The 21,327-nt window shown below is 46.9% G+C and overlaps 2 protein-coding genes across 3 annotated transcripts in view; one reads left to right on the plus strand and one right to left on the minus strand.

Annotated features, from left to right (window-relative positions):
- Positions 1-8,035, plus strand: part of Ppl (periplakin) — a 45,648-nt gene extending 37,613 nt beyond the window's left edge. Inside the window, exons 18-22 of the mRNA NM_001106976.1 lie at positions 300-450; positions 1,637-1,720; positions 2,389-2,505; positions 2,940-3,032; positions 4,433-8,035. Of these exons, the coding sequence (NP_001100446.1) occupies positions 300-450; positions 1,637-1,720; positions 2,389-2,505; positions 2,940-3,032; positions 4,433-7,096 (3,109 nt within the window). The 3' untranslated portion in view covers positions 7,097-8,035. The remainder of the gene's footprint in view (positions 1-299; positions 451-1,636; positions 1,721-2,388; positions 2,506-2,939; positions 3,033-4,432) is intronic.
- The window catches only part of Ubn1 (ubinuclein 1), a 35,431-nt gene continuing 22,139 nt past the window's right edge, over positions 8,036-21,327 (minus strand). The window contains exons 12-18 of one of the 2 annotated variants that reach the window (NM_001106977.2): positions 21,176-21,322; positions 20,093-20,143; positions 19,953-19,995; positions 16,435-17,658; positions 12,665-12,908; positions 12,342-12,431; positions 8,036-10,257 (exon numbers count right to left, since the gene is read on the minus strand). In NM_001106977.2, coding sequence (NP_001100447.2) covers positions 10,208-10,257; positions 12,342-12,431; positions 12,665-12,908; positions 16,435-17,658; positions 19,953-19,995; positions 20,093-20,143; positions 21,176-21,322 — 1,849 coding nt within the window. In that variant the 3' untranslated portion in view covers positions 8,036-10,207. The remainder of the gene's footprint in view (positions 10,258-12,341; positions 12,432-12,664; positions 12,909-16,434; positions 17,659-19,952; positions 19,996-20,092; positions 20,144-21,175; positions 21,323-21,327) is intronic. The other variant, XM_006245787.5, reaches the window with a different exon arrangement.

A 21,327-nucleotide genomic window follows, 5' to 3' on the forward strand; every position in this document is an offset into this window, starting at 1 on the left:
ATTCAGTTACGTTTGGCTTTTCTACTGTGGCTAGGAAGATAGCCTCAGTCAGAATACACTTTGTCACACAAGTATGAGGACCCAAATTTTATCTCTAACACACATGTAGAGGGTAGGCATGGCGGCCCAGATTTATAATGCTAGAACTGGGGAAGCAAAAATAGGTGGATCCTGTGGCGTTTACTGGCCAGTCAAACCCTCTCCCCTACACAAACCTAAAGAGGACCTCCAAAAACTGAGGGATCGGTGAGGTTTTTTGCCTGCTATAAAGAGAGACCTGACTGGCTTTGTCCCCTCAGGGCCCAGAGCCTGCAGAGTGCCAGGGATGCCTACAGTGAATACTGCCGAGGTTATGACCATGTGCTTCAGTTCTTGGTCAAGACTCCCAGTTATGAGCCCCAGGAGACAGACAGCCTCAGCCAGATGGAGACCAAACTGAAGAACCAGAAGGTAAGATGGCTGCTTCTACTATGTGATGTATGTTTTGGAGGATCAGAAGTCCTCAAGGCCTGGCTGGAGACACAGGTCAGCAGTTAAAAGCACTGACTGCTCTTCCAGACATGGTGGCTCACAACCATCTGCAATGGGATCCGATGCCCTCTTCTGGTGTGTCCAAAGAGAGCTATGGTGTACTCACATACCTTAAAAAAAAAGTTCTCAAGGCCAATGGGGCAAGGCAAAGGAAGGGGCCACAGCTCTCAGCATCCTCTCACAAGCACTGCATGTCTTGCTCACCCCTTTCCTCTCAGGGCTCTTCAAACAGGACCTGGCCCAGCAGATACTCATGTGGCTTGGCTATATGGTGCCCCATGACCAAAACACGGGGAACCCTGTGGGGAAGATCCCATTATCAAAGTTGGGCTTCCCGATTCCTCAGTGCCACTCAGAAATCCAGTGGCTGGACTTTTTTTTTTTTTTTTTGGTCAGAAAAGTGCTTAAGTGCTTGCTATGCAAACATGAAGACCTGAATTTAAATCACTAGAACCTACCTAAGAAGTCAGGCATAGCTATGCAGGTCTATAGCACTGAGCAGAACAAGAGACAAATGGATCCATGAAATTCATTGACTGGCAAGCATAGCCAAAGAGATTGATTTCCAGGTTCAGTGAGAGATCTTGTCTCAAAAAGTAAGTGGAGTACAGAAAAGACAGGGTGTAGACTGTTAGTCTTTGTATGTGCACACACCGAGACGGACAGACAGACAGATAAGACAGACAAATGACTGACTGACTGACTGACTGACTGACTGACTGACTGACTGACTGAGACAGAGGGAAACAGAGAGAAATCCAGTGCATGATATTTTATGTGCTGTCCTTTCCTGGACTTGTTTTCTCATTCTCAAACAAGTTCCTCAGACTTGGCTCACAACCTCACCGAAGGATTACATGCTCTATCAGAGCAGAGCCTGGCATTTCAGAGCACACAATAAACACCTGTTTCCTGGCACAGATAACCATCTTCACGGCCCTTGCTCCAGGCCTTGGCATTGCCCTTTGTGGTGAACAAATGTATACAAGAAAGCCACCCATTATACTTTGAACTGTAGCATGTTGACTTTCGGTTCTAAGGACTCAGACTTCTGGGGAGCTCGTGTGTGTGGTTGTTTTGGTTCCCAGTATCTCTTGCTTCACAGAACTTGCTTGATGAGATAGCAAGCATGGAACAAGGGGCGCAGAAGGTCTACGCAGACTCCCAACAGTACCAGCAAGCAGTGAAGGTGAGCCATGAACCCTGTCAGAGCACACAGGAGGGGCTTTTGCCTCAAGAGTCACAGAGGAGTCTAGGTGGGTTGCTGGGGAAGTGGGTAGTAGCCATGTGTAGGCCCATCCCTTTGACAAAATAATATGGCATCAGACACCCAATATTATCCAGGAGTTATATTCTTAGAAACGGTTAGCTCTTTGAGGGTGTTTACCCTAAAGGAAAACAAAACAAAGTGAAAACTGATATACACCAAACAAAATGATGTAACAGCTCTAGTTATAACAGGAAAACTAGCCAGCAAAGCCTTATGCAGGAATGTCTGTGTGAATGATCAAATATCTACTTGATGAGCAATGTCAAGGGAGAAGAGCTTAGGATGCACTGTTCACTAAGGAAACAGCATCTGGCCTCCGGGTCTTACAGAAGGCCTGAAGAATCAACTTGGTTTGTGTCCCTGCAATAGTTGGGAATTGCAGGCACATTTTTTGTCTGGATGTTGCTCACTGAGGTAGCACGTACATCACTGTCTTAGTAGCTTTAGGACCTCCTGGTAGCCAGCTCAGGCACAGATGGGAGGAAGCTATGCAAGATTGCTAAACCAGATCGTGGGAGCTTGAAGTCCTTAGAAGGAGCATAAATCATTGTCCCTCCTGACTACTGCACTATCTTTCTTTTACCCAGGACTATGAGCTTGAAGCAGAGAAGCTAAGGTCCCTGCTGGACCTGGAGAACGGACGGAACAGCCATGTGAACAAGAGAGCCAGGCTGCAGTCTCCTGCTGCCAAAGTGAAGGAAGAGGTGAGCTGTAAGTGAAGACTGCTGAGGGTTCTCCGGATGCAGTCCTCTGCAATGCATGTGGAAGAGCAAGAACTTGCTTTGAAGCAGAGACATCGATATGCAAGGCAGGCTTGTAGGGATTCTGGTCCAGTGCCAGACACATGGGAGCTCCCACCTTGCTCCCCTATGCAAGTCTGTAGTAGAAGGCAGTACAGCCTGCAACGGCTGTGAAAAGAATACTTAGAGAGACTTGCTCAACAGTTATGGACCAAGACTCAACGTGGGTCATCTCAGACTACCTTTCCACCAATGGATGGAGCTATGTCTAGGAATGGGCAAGAAGTACCCCTTTCCCCGCCTGCCAGGCCCTTCCCAGACTGTGTACAGGTGTTCTCACTGTTTTCCCCTAGCCTTTTGGCTTGTCTGCTAACTGTTGTCCTAAAATGTCTCTGTAGGAAGCTGCTCTTGCTGCCAAGTTCACAGAAGTTAATGCCATCAACAGACAGAGGCTACAAAATTTGGAGTTTGCACTGAATCTCTTGAGACAGGTAAGCCATGTTAGTTAAAAATACTACTTCAAATTGTCCTACAAGATGAGAAATCAAAGTCTCCTCCTCTGCCTTAGAGACACAGCCTGTGAAGGAAAGGAGTGTCCTCTCCTCACTTTTGAGGACTAATGCTGATGCCAAGCTGAGCCAGCCTTCTTCACTACTTGAGCTAACACCCATCCCAATCCAAACGAAGTTTGTTGAGCACTTGTCAAAGGCTTTTATTTGTTTACAAGTTTTTTGCCTGCATGTATGTATGTATGTATGTATGTATGTATGAATGTATGTATGTATGTATGTATATTTGTGCACTACACGTGTGTCTGGTGCCCAAGGTCAGAAGAAGGCAACACATCCCCTAGAACTGGAATTTCGGGTGGTTGTGAGCCATCATGTGGGTGCTAGGAATCAAACTTGGGTCCTCTGTAAGAACAACAAGTGCTCTTAACTGCTGAGCCACCTCTCCAGCCCCCAGAGGTTTTTGTTTTGTCTTGTTTTGTTTTATTGTTTTTTGTTTGTTTTCGTTTTGGTTTTGCAAGATTGGGTTTCTCTGTGTAGTCCTGGCTGTCCTGGAACTCACCTTGTTGGGATTAAAGGCATACACCACAACCACCCAGCTTCAAAACTATTTTTTTATGGCATGTGTGTGTTTCTGTGTATGGATTCACTTATGTGCAGATACATGTCCATGCTTGTGTGTGCAGGGCAAAAGACAACCAGAGAGTCATCCTGGGGAGCGCCATCTATCTCTTTCAAGTCAAGGTTTCCTACTGGCCTGGAGTTAACCATTTAGGCTAGGCTAGCTGGCCAGCAAGGCCCAGGAAGCTTCCAGTTTCCACCTCCCTGATGCTGGGATTACAAGTGTTTCTACAATCGAGCATCAAAACCCAGGATTGTCACATGAGCTGGGGTCAGAGTGCAAGTCCATGTGCTCGCCAGGGGTTCTCCCGAGCCCCAAGTGTTATTCCAGGACTCAATAAGATTAATGACAGTATTATCTGACATAGAAAGGAACTCTGGCTTAAACTGTCCACACAGTGGACACAAGGCTGTAACGCAATGATGTCGCACCTTCTGAGCCAAGGTGGTACTCTGCCCTCCAGTTAGAAACTGCAAAACAAAAAGTAAACATGTGGTGCTCACTAAAAATATACATAAAAATTCTCCAAGGACAACAGACATCCCCTAGGGACAGGGCAGAGATGGGAAACTGGTGTCACCTCAGACTGCTCTGTGCCTGCAAAACATTTTGCCTTATTCAATTTTTAAAGGCTTTAAAAAGTAATCCTAGAGCACTAGTGGAGTCCCCCAGATCATCATAGGGTAGCTAGCCCAACCTGGTCTGGGTCAGCAGACCTGTCTGTCTCTTAACCATGCATTCGTTGTCTTTTCTGCCACAGCAACCAGAGGCAGGAGTGACCCATGAGACTCTGCAAGGGAGAGAGCAAGGCTCTGGCATGGAGGAAACATGGAAGATTCAGAAGGAACTGGAGGAGGAGATGGAGCGAAGGCAACAGTTGGAAAATGAGGTCAAGAGTGCCCAGGAAGAAATCCAGACCCTGAAGGATCAGGGTCCTCAGGAATCATTGGTGAGGAAGGAGGTGCTGAAGAAGGTGCCAGACCCTGCCCTGGAGGAGAGCTTCCAGCAGCTGCAGCAGACCCTGGCTGAGGAACAGCACAAGAACCAGCTGTTGCAGGAGGAGCTGGGAGCACTGCAGCTCCGGCTGCAGGCCCTAGAACAGGAGACCAGGGATGGGGGACAAGAGTATGTGGTCAAGGAGGTCTTGCGCATTGAGCCAGACAGAGCCCAGGAGGATGAGGTTTTACAGCTTCGGGAGGAGCTGGAGGGACTACGGCGCCAGAAAGGTGCCCGAGAGGCTGAGGTACTACTCTTACAGCAGCGCGTAGCAGCCCTAGCTGCTGAGAAGAGCAGGGTACAGGAAAAGGTCACTGAGAGAGAGGTGGTAAAGCTACAGAATGACCCTCAGCTGGAGGCAGAATACCGGAGGCTACAGGAGGAACACCAACGGGAAGGTACACTCAGGGAGAAGCAGGAAGAGGAGCTGAGTTTCCTACAGGCCAAGCTCAGGAGACTGGAGAAAGAACGAGCCATGGCAGAAGGCAAGATCACTGTCAAAGAGGTGCTCAAAGTAGAGAAAGATACAGCTGCAGAGAGGGAAGTCAATGACCTCAGCCGCCAGTATGAGGATGAGGCTTCCAAGGCTCGCACTAGCCAGCGGGAGAAGACAGAGCTTCTCAGAAAGATATGGGCCCTGGAAGAAGAAAATGCCAAGGTGGTGGTACAGGAGAAGGTCCGAGAGATTGTGCGGCCAGATCCCAAGGCAGAGAGTGAAGTGGCCAACCTCCGCCTGGAGCTGGTGGAGCAGGAGCGCAAATTCAGAGGTGCTGAGGAGCAGCTGAAGAGCTACCAGAGTGAGCTGGAGGCCCTACGGAACCGCGGGCCACAAGTAGAAGTCAAAGAGGTGACCAAAGAGGTCATTAAATACACAACTGACCCAGAGACGGAGCAGGAACTCCAGCGACTCAGGGAGGAGATCATGGACAAGACCAGGTTAATAGAAAGGTGTGACTTAGAGATTTATCAGCTGAAGCAGGAGATCCAAATCCTGAAAGACACCAAGCCACAGGTGCAGACTAGAGAGGTGGTCCAGGAGATCCTGCAGTTCCAGGAAGACCCCCAAACCAAGAAGGAGGTAGAGTCTCTGCGTATACAGCTGTCAGAAGAAAAGAAGAAACTGGTGGACCTGGAAGGGGAGCAGGCATCCCAGGAAGAGAAGATCAAACGCAAGGAGGAAGAGCTGGCCCAGGGTAAGGAAAGGATTGTACGCCAGGAGGTGGTACAGTATGAAGATGAGCCAGATTTGCGGGCTGAGGTGACTGCCTTCACAGACAGCATTGATGTTGAGCTGAGGCAGATTGATAAACTGTGTGTGGAGCTACGGCGGCTACAGCATCGCAGAGCAGAGCTGGAGAGGCAGCTGGAGGAGCTGGAGCGTGAGAGGCAGGCACGTAGGGCAGCTGAGCTGGAGGTGCAGAGGCTGCAACAGCGGCTGGCTGCACTGGAGCAAGAGGAGGCCAAGACTGGTGAGAAAGTGACCCACACACAAAAGGTGGTGCTGCAGCAGGACCCACAGCAAACCAGGGAACATGCCCTGCTCCGAGCCCAGCTGGAGGAAGAGCGACACCGGAGGCAGCTACTGGAGGGTGAGCTTGAGCCCCTGCGTAGAAAGTTGGCTGCCCTGGAGAAGACAGAGATCAAAGAAAAGGTGGTCTTCTCCGAGAGTGTCCAGGTAGAAAAGGGTGACACTGAGCAAGAGATCCAGCGGCTCAAGAAGAGCCTGGAAGAGGAGAGCCGGAGCAAGAGGGAGCTAGATTCAGAGGTGACCCGGCTGGAAGCCAAGTTATCTGAGCTAGAATTCTACAATTCCAAGTCATCCAAGGAACTGGATTTCCTGAGAGAAGAAAACCACAAGCTACAGCTAGAGCGGCAAAACCTGCAGCTAGAGACCCGGAGACTCCAATCAGAGATTGAGATGGCCGCAACAGAAACTCGAGATCTGAAGAACATAACCATGGTAGACTCTGGAACCCACCTAAACTCTAGGCTGTGGTCCCTAGAGAAGGAACTGGATGACCTCAAGAAGATGTCCAAGGACAAGGATCTGGAGATCGATGAACTGCAGAGGCGTCTGGGCTCTGTAGCCGTCAAGAGGGAGCAGAGGGAGAACCACCTGAGGCGCTCCATAGTGGTCATTGACCCTGACACAGGTCGTGAGCTGTCCCCAGAGGAGGCCCACCGGGCTGGGCTCATCGACTGGAAAATGTTCGTGAAGCTCAGAAGCCAGGAGTGTGACTGGGAAGAGATATCAGTGAAAGGTCCTAATGGGGAGTCATCAGTAATCCATGACAGGAAGTCTGGCAAGAAGTTTTCCATTGAGGATGCTCTGCAGAGTGGCAGGCTAACCCCTGCTCAATATGACCGCTATGTCAACAAGGATATGTCCATTCAGGAGCTGGCAGTCTTGGTGTCTGGGCAGAAGTAGATCCAGCCCTTCTGCCTGGCTTTTCTTGGAGGTGGTTGGCTAACTCGTTCTCAGCAACTTCCTGGGTGTCTTCTGCTCCCTAGCCCTAATACAGACTTCTGAGCTGTTTTGTCCTCACTGTATCAGGCTGCTTATAGTGCAGCTATTGTAATACCAGCAGATACCAGCTGAGTATATACTCAGTCAGTCTGAGTGACCTGCTCCCACCTCTGATGACTTAATAGCCTTGGTATCTTCTCTCTCTTTCCTACATGTTCCCATCACCAGTGCCACAGCTGGAAACCACAGCAGGAGAAAATAGACACACTCAACAAGACAGCATGGGCTTTTGTGGTATCACATGACACTGAAGGCAGACTACCTCCTTTCTGCCTCTTTCAACTCAAGACTGGTCCACTGGGGCTGCTGACCTTCCTTCTTGCCATTCCATTTTCCTGACTGGGATCCAACTATCAGCAGTGCTTGCTCAGTAGTGATTCTTCTCATTGAACAGACTGGGCTCTACACTAGAACATGTGTCCAGAATCCACAATGCCTGGCTCGTGGTGCTAGAATAACTAGCCAGGATGTGCCAGAAAGACAGGCACCAACAACTGTCTGCTAGCTCTGAAATGAAAAGAGCTTGGTACTGGATGGTGTGCTAGTCTTACTTTCAGTGCCTCACAGGTCTTCATTATCTCATTGGCACTTAGATATACAAAAGCTGATTGTTCACCAAATGAATTTCTGCTTCTCTGTATTTCATGTATTATGTAAGAAAATGGGAGTGATAGGGAACTTTATTTATGGCATGAAAATAAAAATCTGGTGGCTTGATTCTAACTCAAAGCAAGTATGAATCCTTTACACATGAGGCTGATCCTTGGCTCTCACACCAGGGCTCCACTGCACTGAAGAATCACTTGCAAATACAATGGCAATGAAAAATGAGGAAAGACATTTTGGAAACCTCAAAACAATTTATTGAGTTGCTTTATACAAGATTAACAATTTCCATACCACCCCCTAACACCAACATAGTTGCGGCACAAAAGCCCCTCTCACACCTAAGAAACGGCCACGCCTGGTTAAGTCTCAGAACCTTGCACCCACCAAAGAAACCCTTGCATCCCACTGAGCTTGCTCTACCTCCACCCTCTGCTGAAGCCGGGCCGCAGGTCTCCCTGGCCATGGCTGTTTAAGTCATTCACTCGTTCATTACCACAAATAAAGCATAAACAAGGAAAAGAAATCTCATAAACTCCCCATCAAAGAAACGTTTCCCTGAGGCAAGAGGCATCGCTGGATTCCTAAAGATGAGGGCATCCTGCTCTAGCTGCACAAGCAGTGGACATGGGGAGGAGGGAGCACCAAAGGGGTGGGGTGCTAGGGCCCGTTGTTTGACGGGCAGAGGAGCCTGGAGAGTTCCCACTGCTCAGCTTTGCGGGCAGCCTCAGCTCGGCTTAGAGCTCAGCTATACAAATCTCTTCTTTGGCTCTTTTTGCTACTACCTAAGACTATTCTGTAAACAAACTGGAAATCCATGTTGCAAAAAATATATGTAATAAAAGGATAAGGAATCCACATGGCCAATGTGAAAACAGTTGGTTCTTCCATACAAAAGGAGTCAGAGCAGAGGCTAGACCAAAGAGCTGACAAAGGTCTTGCTCCCAGTAAGGTGGAAAGGTGGACACCTCCACAGGAATAGAGAGCTACTGAGCTCCACACCCTTGAGGCAGGAACCAAAAGCACACTTGACCCACCCTAGGGTGCATACTGAGTGATCACCTCCCCAAATGTTGTCTGGCTAGGCAGTCAGCCAGACCCACTGTGAGGCAGATTTACAGGTTAGGCAAGAGCCCTCCAAGTTCATATGAAATAGCCACTGGCTAAGTGTGATAGCCCAACAATGGAAGCTCTTTGATCTCTGTCTTTGATCTCTGTCTACTCTCCAGACCCTCTGGACATCCCTCCTAAGTCCACACAGAAGCTCGCTGTCTAGAAAGCACCAGCACCCCAGACCTCTTCTCTGTGGCAGATACTTCAGAGAGGCCTGTCCTTCGGCTCTGCCAGAGAGAGATTTCTAAGAGTAAGACAAAGTGGAATGTCTACCTGTGGCTTGGAACCCCTGGGCTCTCAGACACAGAGGGCTGAGGGGCTCCCCTGTAGTCCACCTGCATCAACTCTACAAAAAACAAACCAGAGCTGTAGCTCCACGGGAACCTGGGATCTGGAGGCTCAGATGACTTTCAAGTCAGGACAGCACAGGTTGGTGTGCAGTCATTAAAAAACCCAATTAAATAAAACTGTCTTAAATACAGACTAGCTTTAAAAAAAGATCTTCATCTCAGATCCATTCAGTGGGCTGAATGGATAGGTGTGAGTTGTCAAAGTCTGCTCCACCAAAAAGGCACTGGAATTAAGTCTTCCTATAATGTGATGTGTGAAGAGCAGTCCCATTCTATCCAAGCATTCAATGGTAATGACGCAAACAGCCCAAGATAGGTGTCTTTAAAAATCCTACCACGATTGTTGAATCTATAAAGATCCTTTTCTCTATGAGAGCTTCATTGTCATGCTCTAAGGAGAAACTCCCTACAAGGAGCACACATTATGTGTTCTTAGAATTTTGCAAGGTTCCCCACATGCGGCTCTGGCCTGGGTCTTGTCCTCTTGAGCACATAACCTGAGGATGGGATGGAGTCACAACCATCCAGGGATTCTACTGTGGCCAGGAGGAGCCCTGACCAGTAGGGAGCTCTGAGACACACCAATGCCAGGAGCTACGCAGATCTAGAACCCAGTAGCCAACAGATCTGCCACAGGTGCTCATGTACACTATGCTTCCCAACAGTCTAGGCACACTTCCCCGCACAGAGCTGCCCCTTGATGTCGTCCAGCGACAAAGCCACAAGGCCTAGAGCACCAGGTCAGTAAGTGCTTTGTGAGCAGCAGAAGCTGCCCTTGGTTGGAGGCCCATCTGAAGTGCTAAGAAGTGCTCCATTTCAGACTCATGCCTGCTCCAGAAGAAAAGCAGTGGGCAAGAAGAGCACAGCAAATGTCTGTTATCAGAGACATACATGTTGGGCTTCCTCCTAGACCTATGCCATTCAATTCCATCCTCCAACGTGGTCACAATTTCCTCGGGACAACAGGCCCTTTCCCATGAAGCTGTGAAGTATCTGGAAAAGAATAAGCAAAATCAGATCATTCTTTCAGTGCTCCAGTGCCTTTAAGGCAGCATAAACACACTTCACAGGGAACACAAGCAGCAAATGTCCCCCAATAGCAGCTGTGTGCATTGCTGCTCACAGCATCCTGCATCACGCATGAGCACTACCACTTTTCTGGCAGGGGCCACTGAGCACATCTATAGAACAGGCACTCTGCAACATGACACGGGCCCCTGCAAGGCCTGATGACCATACACAATTCAGACAATGTTCATTCTCTTGTCATCAAAATGTACTCAGATCCCAGAGGTACAAAGGCAAAGGTAACAGCATCAGATACACGCAGAAGGGAAAGCAGAGCAGAACCAAGGCTCAGCTCACTGCCAGATACAGGGTATCCCTGCCAGCCCTGCAGAGCCCCACATCTGTAGCATAGCTCAAAATGAAGCTCACGCTGCTAACCCATTTTACGTGGCTGCTCTTCTGATTGCCCCCAATGTTTTGTTTTTCTTTTTCTCCTTGAGGTACTGGTAATGGACACCGGGCTTTATACATGCTAGGCAAGTGCTCACCACTGAACTACATATCCTTAACCATCCTGATAGCTTTGGAAGATCAGGGAGGAGACATAAGAATGGTTCAAGAAATGTTTTTTCTTTCCCTTTCTATCCCTCTCCCCTTTGTTGCTAAAAATTTTACAGACCCAGAGTCTCTCTTTAACTACTTTCTTTCTCTCAAAAAGGCCCATTTCCAAAGCAAGTGGAGGTGGCACCATCTCATTCTCACCGTACACAGGCTCTCCATAGCTGGGGAGTCACCCACATTGCACCTCACTCAAATGGCAGCCACCCACCCGTGTAGAGGAAGTCCTCAGATGTGACTGCTTCTTCAAAGAAGTTGACTACTGCTACTGGCTTTGCTCCTCAAAGAAGGCTCAAAGATTTCCTTCTGTGGAAATGCAAATTCACCCTCACCCTATCAAGGCCTCTGACATTCACTACAGAGTTCCCAGCTTTTTTTTTTTTTTTTGCTTTTTTTTTTCTTTTCTTTTTTTCGGAGGTGGGGACCGAACCCAGGGCCTTTTGCTTGCTAGGCAAGCAGAGTTCCCAGCTTTAAGACATGGATGCAAGGAACCCACAAACAGATCCTAAAGCAGACAATGAGTTGTGGACCACACCATCCATAAGCAAGTCAAAGATACGAATCCTTAGAGTCTGCATCTGACTCTTGCCTTATACAAGCCCCATGTTCCCTAAATTCAGTCCTCTCCTGATAGCCCAGGGACCTGGTTGAAACAGGTCTAAAGTGCTAAAAATACTAGGTCAAAATCAAGTTCTCCTCTGGTTCTTGAGTCAGAATTTCATGAAGTATCTCTATGCAGAATCCAGGAATCAGGATGAAGTCAGTCCACCTACTACAAGATGCCTGTCTGTGGCAACTATTCCCTGTTCTCATGCTCTCAAGCTGACAATGTACCCAGGGCTCTGCCTACTTCTAAAAGCGCCATTCTGTCAGGAGAAAGTGACCTCATTCCAGGTGTGCTTACAAATATGTTTCAAGGAAGGTTTACACCAGGGAGGATTAAAAGCTGCTTCTGTTTTGGCTCTGTGCTAGCTTCAGAGATAAAGAGGTCCTTCCCTTACAATCATGTCCTATAGTCTCTCAGTGTTCTACGGGTATTTTCACTCTTCAAAGAGTCTCTACCATCTGACAATGCCTGCCAGATATGCAGCATTTCACCATAAAGGCCCTAGAGCGCTTGGTTAACCTCTGGACAAGAAACACCATTACCTTTCTTTTCTTTAAATGCATACTGAGGGTTGGAACACCTGCTTCATGCTCAGGCTCCACCATATACGGTCACACAGGCTAAGTCTGACCCAATGGCCATTCTGATAAGAAACCAGGAAAAGCCTCTTACAGTATAGGTTTTTATTATTCTGGAACCTAAAAAGCCATAGCCTCAGAAGACAAAGCAAATACAAAACAGTGATGATGAGGCAGAGATGGCTAACAGCGCCAGCAGCAAAGCACCTATGGGTGGAGGGGCATGGTGCACAGAGTGCATGGCACACTGCCCATCTGGCATTTACCTGGCAGACTCTGTGGGACATGGGTAGACACAGCAGCATGTGGGAGAGGCGCTGTGTGGGGTGGGCTGGAATGCAAGCCAGCCAGAAGACCTGAGAGAAACAGGAGGGGAGAGAACAAAACACACACATTGAAGACAGAACAGAAAAGCAGCTTGGGAGATCTAGAGCCCCAGGCAAACTTTGGGCCAGTCTGGAACAAAACAGCTATCCCGGGCACTAAGCAGCTTCCAGAGGTGGGGGGATATTCCCATGGTCACACCAAACACACACAAGATCCAACATGGCACACAACATAGGAACAGAGGCAGGAGATAAGAACTTACTGTGGCTGAGGCCATGGTGGAAGGTCCCAGGGGCTGGACCTGTGACAATGGCATCCTTAGAGACTCCTGCTTTGGCAGAGGAGTCTGCACTGAAGGAGAGTACATGAAGTGGAAATGGGGTTATGATTCCTAGTGAGTTTGAGTTCATAGTCCCTGGAAGCTTGGGGGTGTTGGACTTATAGGATGAAGACAGCAGACTTAAAGAAGAGTTGTTGGACAGCAGCACTGCCCCGCCAGTTCCTTTCTGAGGAGGAAACACACACAGTCAGAACCTACCCTGTGAAAGTACCTAGTACTCAGTACCCAAAAGAGGAATTAGGATGGGTCGGCATCTAGGGGATTCCAGGATACAGAGATAATTTTAACTACATCCTCCAACACCCTTTTCTGGTCTCTGTGGGCATCAGGTATGTATATGATTCATATACAATACACATGCAGACAAAACACTCATACACATTAAATAAATAAATAAATAAATAAATAAATAAATAAATAGTTATCTCCATGACAAGTTTTAATTCTAGAGGAACCCTGGATCTTATCCAAAGCCTTTATAAATATAAACAGTGTGGCAAGCTTCTCATTTGAAAAGATCCAACTGAAGTCAGGCAATGGTAACATACACCTTTAATCCCAGCACTTGGAGGCAGAAGCAGGTGGATTTCTGTGAGTTCAAGGCCCAGTCTGTAAAGAGAGTACCAGGGCTACTTGAAGAAACCCTGTCTCCAAAAGAAACAAAGAACAAAAAGAAAGCAACAAGAAAAACAACTGAAAATGATACAAGATGATGAGATGATGGCAACAGGCAGGCAGTTTTTGTCTCATGACAGTGACATCCTCCCACAGGCAGTGCACTGAGTGCACTATAAGGTTAAACGTAAGCTTGTAGTTAAGTAACTTTTTTTTAAGATTTATTCATTTATTATATATAAGTACACTGCAGCTGTCTTCAGACACACCAGAAGAGGGCATCGGATCTCTTTACAGATGGTTGTGAGCCACTGTATGGTTGCTGGGAATTGAACTCAGGACCTCTGGAAGAGCACTCGGGTGCTCTTAACTGCTGAGCCATCTCTCCAGCCCAAATAACCTTATATATGTATATTATGTATTATACTTATATAAATGTTTATGTTTAGATATAAAATATATAATATATAAATATAATTATAGGGGTTGGGGATTTAGCTAGGAAGTGCAAGGCCCTGGGTTCGGTCCCCAGCTCCGAAAAAAAGAACCAAAAAAATAAATAAATAAATATAATTATAAATATATATTCTCATCTTAAAATATCTACCTGAATATATAAATGCATTATATATATATATACACACACGTAAGTATAATATATAATAAATATAAGATTAAATATAAAAGTGATGAGGGTAAATTTTGCCATTCAAAATTTAAAACAATTTGTACACTGATCAAAAAGACTTTGATAGTCCAACCAGAATGAGGTGTCCCTAATACCCATAGCTGGTTTCCCACGTAATCAGTCACATGAAAGTGACCACTCCTGCCCATCACTGGGCCTTAAAGCTGGAAAGCTTCATTACAGCAGTACAGTGGAATGTGCTGGTGAAATCCAATTGCACAAGATCATACTTTCAATAAGACCAGCTGATGCGCATTCGTGAGCCCAGATGCCGCAGTAAGTTTAGCTGGGCGTGTGTGTGCGGGGAGTGGTGGAGGGTGTTCATTGGGCTGAGTTGCAGGTTATCCCCTATAGGCCCTTGTTTCCCATCTTTGACAGGGTCTACAAACCCCAGAAAGGCTATGGACTGTCACAAAAAGTGTAAGAAGCCTACCTAACATGATCGAGAGCTTCACCATGACTGCAAACTTCAATCCAAGGGCACATAGGAAACAAGTCCTTGTTCTTTTTTTTTTTTTTTTTTCTTTTTTTCAGAGCTGGGGACCGAACCCAGGGCCTTGCGCTTGCTAGGCAAGCACTCTACCACTGAGCTAAATCCCCAACCCCCCTTGTTCTATTTTTAAAACAGGGTCTCATAATAGGTCCACAGTGGCCTATTATGTGGCTGAGGATGACCTTAAACCTCTGGTCTGGCTGACTATCTCCCAGTGCTGGGGTAACAAGTATGTACCATCAGGCCCAATTTGAATGGTACTGGATCAAATTATGGCTTCATGAAAGCTAGTCACGCATTCTACCAACTGATCTGTATCACCAGCCTATAATATACAGTCAAGGCAACATTAAGTCAATGATTTCCCTGTTTCCTTTTTTATTCTAGCAGTAGTGGAGATTGAATGTAATGCCTTGTTTATGCTAAATAAGAGCTCTACCAGTGAGCTAGAGCCTCAACCCTGAGGCATGAGTTTGAATCTCCAAAACCCATATAAAACTAAGAATGTTAGCATGAGCCTATAACCAGTACACCTATGAGATGAGAAGGCCTGTAAGCTCAATAGCCAGTTAGCCTGGTGTATGCAGCAGAGAGATCCTGTCTCAAACAAGACAGAAGGTAAAGATTGAACACAATACATACACCATAACACACATGTGCCACCACTCAAACATATAAGTGTATAAACATTTTTTTCCTGGAAATTAATGTGCACAGTTAGTATATGGGGTGGTAGGGAGAAAGAATCAAGACCTTGCTAGACCAATCTATCTACAATTTTATATATATACATACACACAGGAAAAGAAAAATTATTTCAAATCCCCAACCTGTATTCAAGCTTCCCTTTTCACTTTTTAATTATTATTTTTAATTATGTACATGTACAGGGATGTGTGTGTGTGTTGAGTGTGTGTATATGTATGTATGGATATGTGTGTATATGTGTGCCAAAGGAGACCAGAGGCTTCAGATCTCTCTCAGACTGGAGTTATAGGCACTTATGAACTACCTGATGTGGGTACCAAACTCAGGTCCTCTACAAGAAAGGTAACTTGCACCCCACCCCCAAGACCTGGACAAGGTTTCTCTGTGTTGCTCTGGTTATCCTGGAACTCAAGAGATCTGCCTGCGTCTGCCTCCCAAGTGCTGGGAATAAAAGTGTGCACCACCACCGTAGCCTGGTGTTCTGGTGTGGGTTCTTTTTTTTCCCTTTTAACTGCTGCACTATCTTTCCAGACCTCTTTTCAATTGTAGACAGAATCTTGTGTATCCTGGCTGGTCTCAAAGTAGTTAGTTATGTAGCCAAGTCTTGCTTTTAATTCCTGATTTTGCTTCTATCTATGGGATTACAGATGTGCAACACCACCCTTGGCCAGATTTCTAATATTCCATACACACACACCCTAGACTTTTCTCTGCTAGGCTCTGTCAAGTCACCTTTGACCTACAGAGTTCCTTCGATCTAATCAGAGAATTGCAAGCACAGGGTACTGCCACTTTGCACTGAGGTATGACACATTCTGACTGCCCCACAGCTGGAAGCACTTCTGTCTGAGTCACGGTGCAGAGGCAGGCTCTAAGGCTCACTCTATTCCTCACAGGCTCAATCTCTACAAGGACCCAACGCCAACAGATGCTCGCTTTCTTTTTCCCTCCCAGTTCCTCTGCTAAGACATTCAGGCTATACCAGTCCTCCTACCAGCAGTAAAAGTGAGACTAGACAGAAAACCCAGTACTTCGTCCAGTATCTGATCTCATTACTGTCACCACCTGACTTTGTGTTTCAGACCACTTTTACAGACCTGAGGATAACAAACAGTCTTATTCCCAAAACCTTGCATCTTACCCCCAAAACCTTGCAGTCAGGGAAGGTTGCCATGTTGGGATACTCACTGGCAAGGAGGTAGACGATGTCACACTACTAACTGCAGCAGGCTTCAGGGAGGAGGTCAGTAACTTTGCCACTCCCTGGGTCCCACCACCAGAATCTCCATTTGGACCTCCAGGCGGAGCCACAAGGGTCAGCTTCTGAGTAACAGGTGTTTTTTTCACAGCAGAACTTGGGGCAGTTCGGCTAGCAGGCTGTCCTGCCGAGGGAGGCTGCACGCCAGGGAGCAAGGTCCCAGAAACAGAGCTCTGTACTTGGGCTCCTCCTCCAGACGATGTGCTGCTAGAAGCAGCCCCATGTTTAGAGATTGAGCCTGCAAAAGGGTTATTCTTATAAGATGGCCCCACAGAGCTGGCTGGATGCAGCTTTGCTGGATGGCTGATGGTGGTAGAATTTGAGGCTGTCGTCTTATGGGAACTGCTGCTGGAGGCTGGTGAACTTCCGGAGGAGGCTGGCATAGTGGCATGGAAGGACTGGCCTTTGGCTGCTGTCTTTACCAGCTGCAAGAAGGAACGATGACACTGTGGAGAGGTGGCCTTTGGGCCTTGAAGCTTGTTGACAAATGGGGATGGGGGTGTGAAGCTTTTCTGCTGTTGAGTGCCTGCATGAAAGACTTTAACTTGGGGACCAGGCACGGGAGCTGCTGCCTGGGGTCCATGAGACGTCCGTTGCAAGCTATGGTGCTTTGCTTTAGACTGGTGCAATTCAGGCATACCCTTGCTAAGGGGAGCCTGACAGGATAGCTCTTTGTAGCCAGAACCCTCTGGCTTTTTCTCCTGAGAGGACTGCCCCAGTGCTAGAGCCTGTTCAGCCAGAAAATTGAGAGGTGACTGCAGAGCATTCGTAGGGGGTGGTGCAGAAGAGCTGGGCTTTGTAAAGTTCCGTTTCTCTTCTGTACACAAAACACCAGCAACTTTTTCTGTTGGTGCTTTGGAGGGAGCAGGCAGTGTGAATTCAGAACTGTTGGCTGCTCTGCTGTTCAATACAGCCAGCTCCTTAGACACAGCATCCACAGAGGAGGCTGGATTCCGGACCAAGTCTTCATCCAGTGAATCCTCCAGGGTGACAGGAACAGGGTCAGTGAGGCCGCAAGTTGCCTGGGACGGATGCTCCCTGCTGTTTGCCCCAATGTTCAGGCCTCCGCCTTGATGTTCTGAGAGCAAAGTGGTGGGACCACCATGCTGTCCTGATGGGATAGAAACTTTTTTGTCAGGCTTAACAGATGATTCCTAAAGGAAAATGGAAATGCTCATAGTTAGACATTCTCAAGGATGCCAATAGTGGCCTGTTACAAGGATATCAACAAGTTATTCAAGCTTACTGGGTAATTACAAGACAAGTGATGGATGAGTATAGGTACCATGTCTGCTTTGACTTGTAGTACTATCTGGTCATATGTGTCTAGCTGGTAGACACTGGCTTTAGGCTAGCATTCTTTGTTGCTTTCTTTTTTTAGTTTCTGAAATACTACAAGGTTTGGTCACTATACTTGTCTATCAACTGCGTAATACAAGCTAGAGTCATTTGGAAGAGGTAGTCTTAATTGAGAAAATGCCCATACAAGATTGGCCTGTGGATAAACCTGTGGTGCATTTTCTTGATTAATGGTTGATGTAGGAAGGCCCACTTTACTATGGGCAGTGCCACTCCTGTGCTGGTGATCTTGAGTGCCGTAAGAAAGCAGGCTGATAAACTGGCCATTTCCTATAACCAGGCAAGACTCCCAATGGAGGGACCGGGACACCAACCCAACCACAAAACCTTCACCTTACAATCTGTCCAGCCTACAAGATGTGCTAGGGTAAAACAGATCAGAAATTGAGGGAGTAGCCAGCCAACCACAGGTCCAGCTTGAGACCCAAGCAATGAGAGGAAGTCCAAGCCTGATATTGCTAAAGATATTCTGTTATACTTGCAAATAGGAGCCTAGCATAATCATCATCAGAGGTTTTACCCAGCAACTGATGGAAACAGTTGCAGAGACCCTCACCCAAACATTAGGCAGAGCTTGGGGAATCCTGGGGAAGGGAAGTAGGAGCCAGAGGGGTCAAGGACACCATAAGAAGACACATAGAATTAACTAACCTGGGTCCATAGAAGCTCACAAAGATTAAACTGCCAACCAGGAAGCCTGCATGGGGCTGACTTAGACCCTCTGCATAAATGTTAAAACTGTGTAACTTGGTCTTCACATGGGTTTCCTAACAGTGGGAGCAGGGGCTGTCTCTGACTCTGTTGCCTGCCTTTGGGACCCTTTCCTCCTACCTGGCTGCCTTGTCTAGCCTCAGTGAGAGAGGATAGGCCTAGTCTTACAGCAACTTGATATGTCAGGACTGCTTGCTAGCCATGGAAGGCCTTTCCTTTTCTGAAGCAAAACAAAGGAAAAGTAGATTTGGGGAGTGGGGAGAGACTGGGAGGAGAGGAGGAGAGGAAACTACAATCAAGATGTAAAATTTAATCAATCAATTAAAAAAAAAGCAGGCTGATAAGCCATAAGGAACAAGCAGCACTCCTCCAAGGCCTCTGTATCAGTTCCTGTCTCCAGGCTCCTGCACTGCTTGAGTTCCTGCCCTGACCTCCCTGGATGATGGACTATAAGACAAAATAAACCTTTCCTTCTCCAAGTTGCTGTTGGTAATTTTTTCCCCCTTTCTGAGACGTGTTTTTTCTATGTAGTGCTGGCTGTCCTGGAACTCACAGACATTGCATGCCTTTGCATCCCAAGTGCTGGGATTAAAGGCCTAAGCCACCACAGTCTGGCTTGGCCACGCTTTTTATCACAGCAATAGAAGACAGAATCTACTGGCATTTACACTACCTTGAATGCTCCTGGCTAAACTTAGACTGTTGAGAATTACTTTCACTTAACTTCTTTTTCCTCTAATTTTCCACAATACCTGTCTACCTGTCCATTCTAATAGGAACAGAATAGGATCTATCCCATTGCCCCTGTATCCCCAGTACTTAACACAGTATGTTCTCAGATTTTAGGAACCTTCCAGATACTTAGGAATAAACAATCTAAACATTGGATCTCACAGTCCCTTTAAGTAGGACTATGCGAATCCCAAGCCTCAGTAAAAAGGTAAAAGTTTGGCAAGTACCAAAGGTCTCTGCTGAGGGTCTCTGTGGTGTGTATCACACTTCTGTGCCCATCCACTGTGGTTCTCCTAGATAACTAACAGCCACTTCTCTCTCTTGCTACTGCTGCAAACTTAAGTCTTCCTCCCCAAGAAGACTACCACAAAAGTGACCTTTCACATTTACTGTGGCCTTGCACTGCACTCCTCTGGGGCTGCTTCAGACTCTTGAGTCCCATAACCATAGGAACTGGACTGGCTGAGTACTGTTGGGAAAACTGAGGCTAGAGAGAGTTATGTGGCCCAGCTCAGATGTCTGCCTCGTTCAAGAGTGCCATCTCAATAATGATTCTCAGTGAACCTTAACAAGCCTCCCCGGTCATTCAGGAGTTCCTGAGCATGGCTTCAGGACAGTTGGCACTGGCCCAAACAGGCTGACGTACCTTCGTCTTGACTTTTGAGGGTGCTATTACTTTCTTCTTGGCCCTGTTTAAAGAAAGGAACACAGAAACGGTTCAGAAGATATCCGCAAGAAAAGATTAAAATAGTAGTGCCCCAAGAAATAAAATTCTGAGGTACTTACAGAAGTGATGTCAGATGCCCATGGCCTCGTCGACTCTCCTTAAATAGAGTCCTGAAAGAAAAAGGGTATCATATCTGCCCCACTATGCCACAACTCTGCTTCTAGATTGTTCCTGAAGGGTGTGGTAATCCGTGGCACTTAATCCAGCTGAGGGGCCTAATTTGGCCTCACCAACTTACCTACAGCCAGAATTCTAGGTTTTACCAAAAAAGTCAATAGCCTATCATAGCCACAAGTTTCCTGAGGCGTGGTGCTTTTGTCTTTTCTTTCTTTTTTTAAAGATAGATTTATATATTTATCTATTTATTTATTTAATATAACTATACTGTAGCTGTCTTTAGACACACCAGAAGAGGGCATCAGATCCCATTACAGATGGTTGTGAGCCACCAGGTGGTTGCTGGGATTTGAACTCAGGACCTCTGGAAGAGCAGTCAGTGCTCTTAGTCACTGAGCCATCTCTCCAGCCCCAGTGGTGCTTTTCTTATTGCTATTTAAATCCACCCAAGGAAAAATAGTGAAGTAGCACATGTAGCATGTCTTTTTTTCCAGAGAAACTCAACAAAAACTACCTTCATTTAACCTAACTATAAGGAAAGAATAATAATTCCTGAGATTCTTTCATCTGTCCAAAGCACCAATGAGTCAAGCCAACACCTCACACTGTCTTTATCTGCATAAAGCAGATGTGTTCCCTACATGGATGACGATACACGAGGAGCTTCTGCACAGAAGCTCAACACTAAGCTCCAGAATGGAATCAGCTTCTTGTGAATTAAACTTTGTGGAACCATGAGGAACTCCCTAAGATGACTTCCATCTCTCAGCTTCTGCTGCAGCCATTATATCAAAACAATACGGAAAAGAGAATGTAGCCATTCTTCTAACTAAACTGGGATGAGGAGTTACAAGGACTGAACTCCACAAATAAGACCCCTCTTATAGAATAAGAAGACTCCTTTATAGATAGCAGGATTCCCTAAGTACTCAAGTGGCATCAAAATTGAATCAGTGAGACAGCAACCTCTGAGGGCAGGGGTCACTGTCAGCCCAGACTTCCCCGCCTCAGCACAAGGGCCTCACCTGGCCTGCATCCAGCCTTTGGGCCAGAGAGGCTTGACCTCAGCATCCAGAAAAGCTTTCACACAGTCCTCCCAGGCCTGGGCCTTGCTGTTCCTCTCCAGATCACGGCTCTCCAGCTTGATCTTCACCACCTGGCAAAGAAGTTCCCTGAG

The sequence above is a fragment of the Rattus norvegicus genome, chromosome 10 (genome assembly GCF_036323735.1).
Source record: "Rattus norvegicus strain BN/NHsdMcwi chromosome 10, GRCr8, whole genome shotgun sequence".
Classification (NCBI taxonomy): Eukaryota; Metazoa; Chordata; class Mammalia; order Rodentia; family Muridae; genus Rattus; species Rattus norvegicus.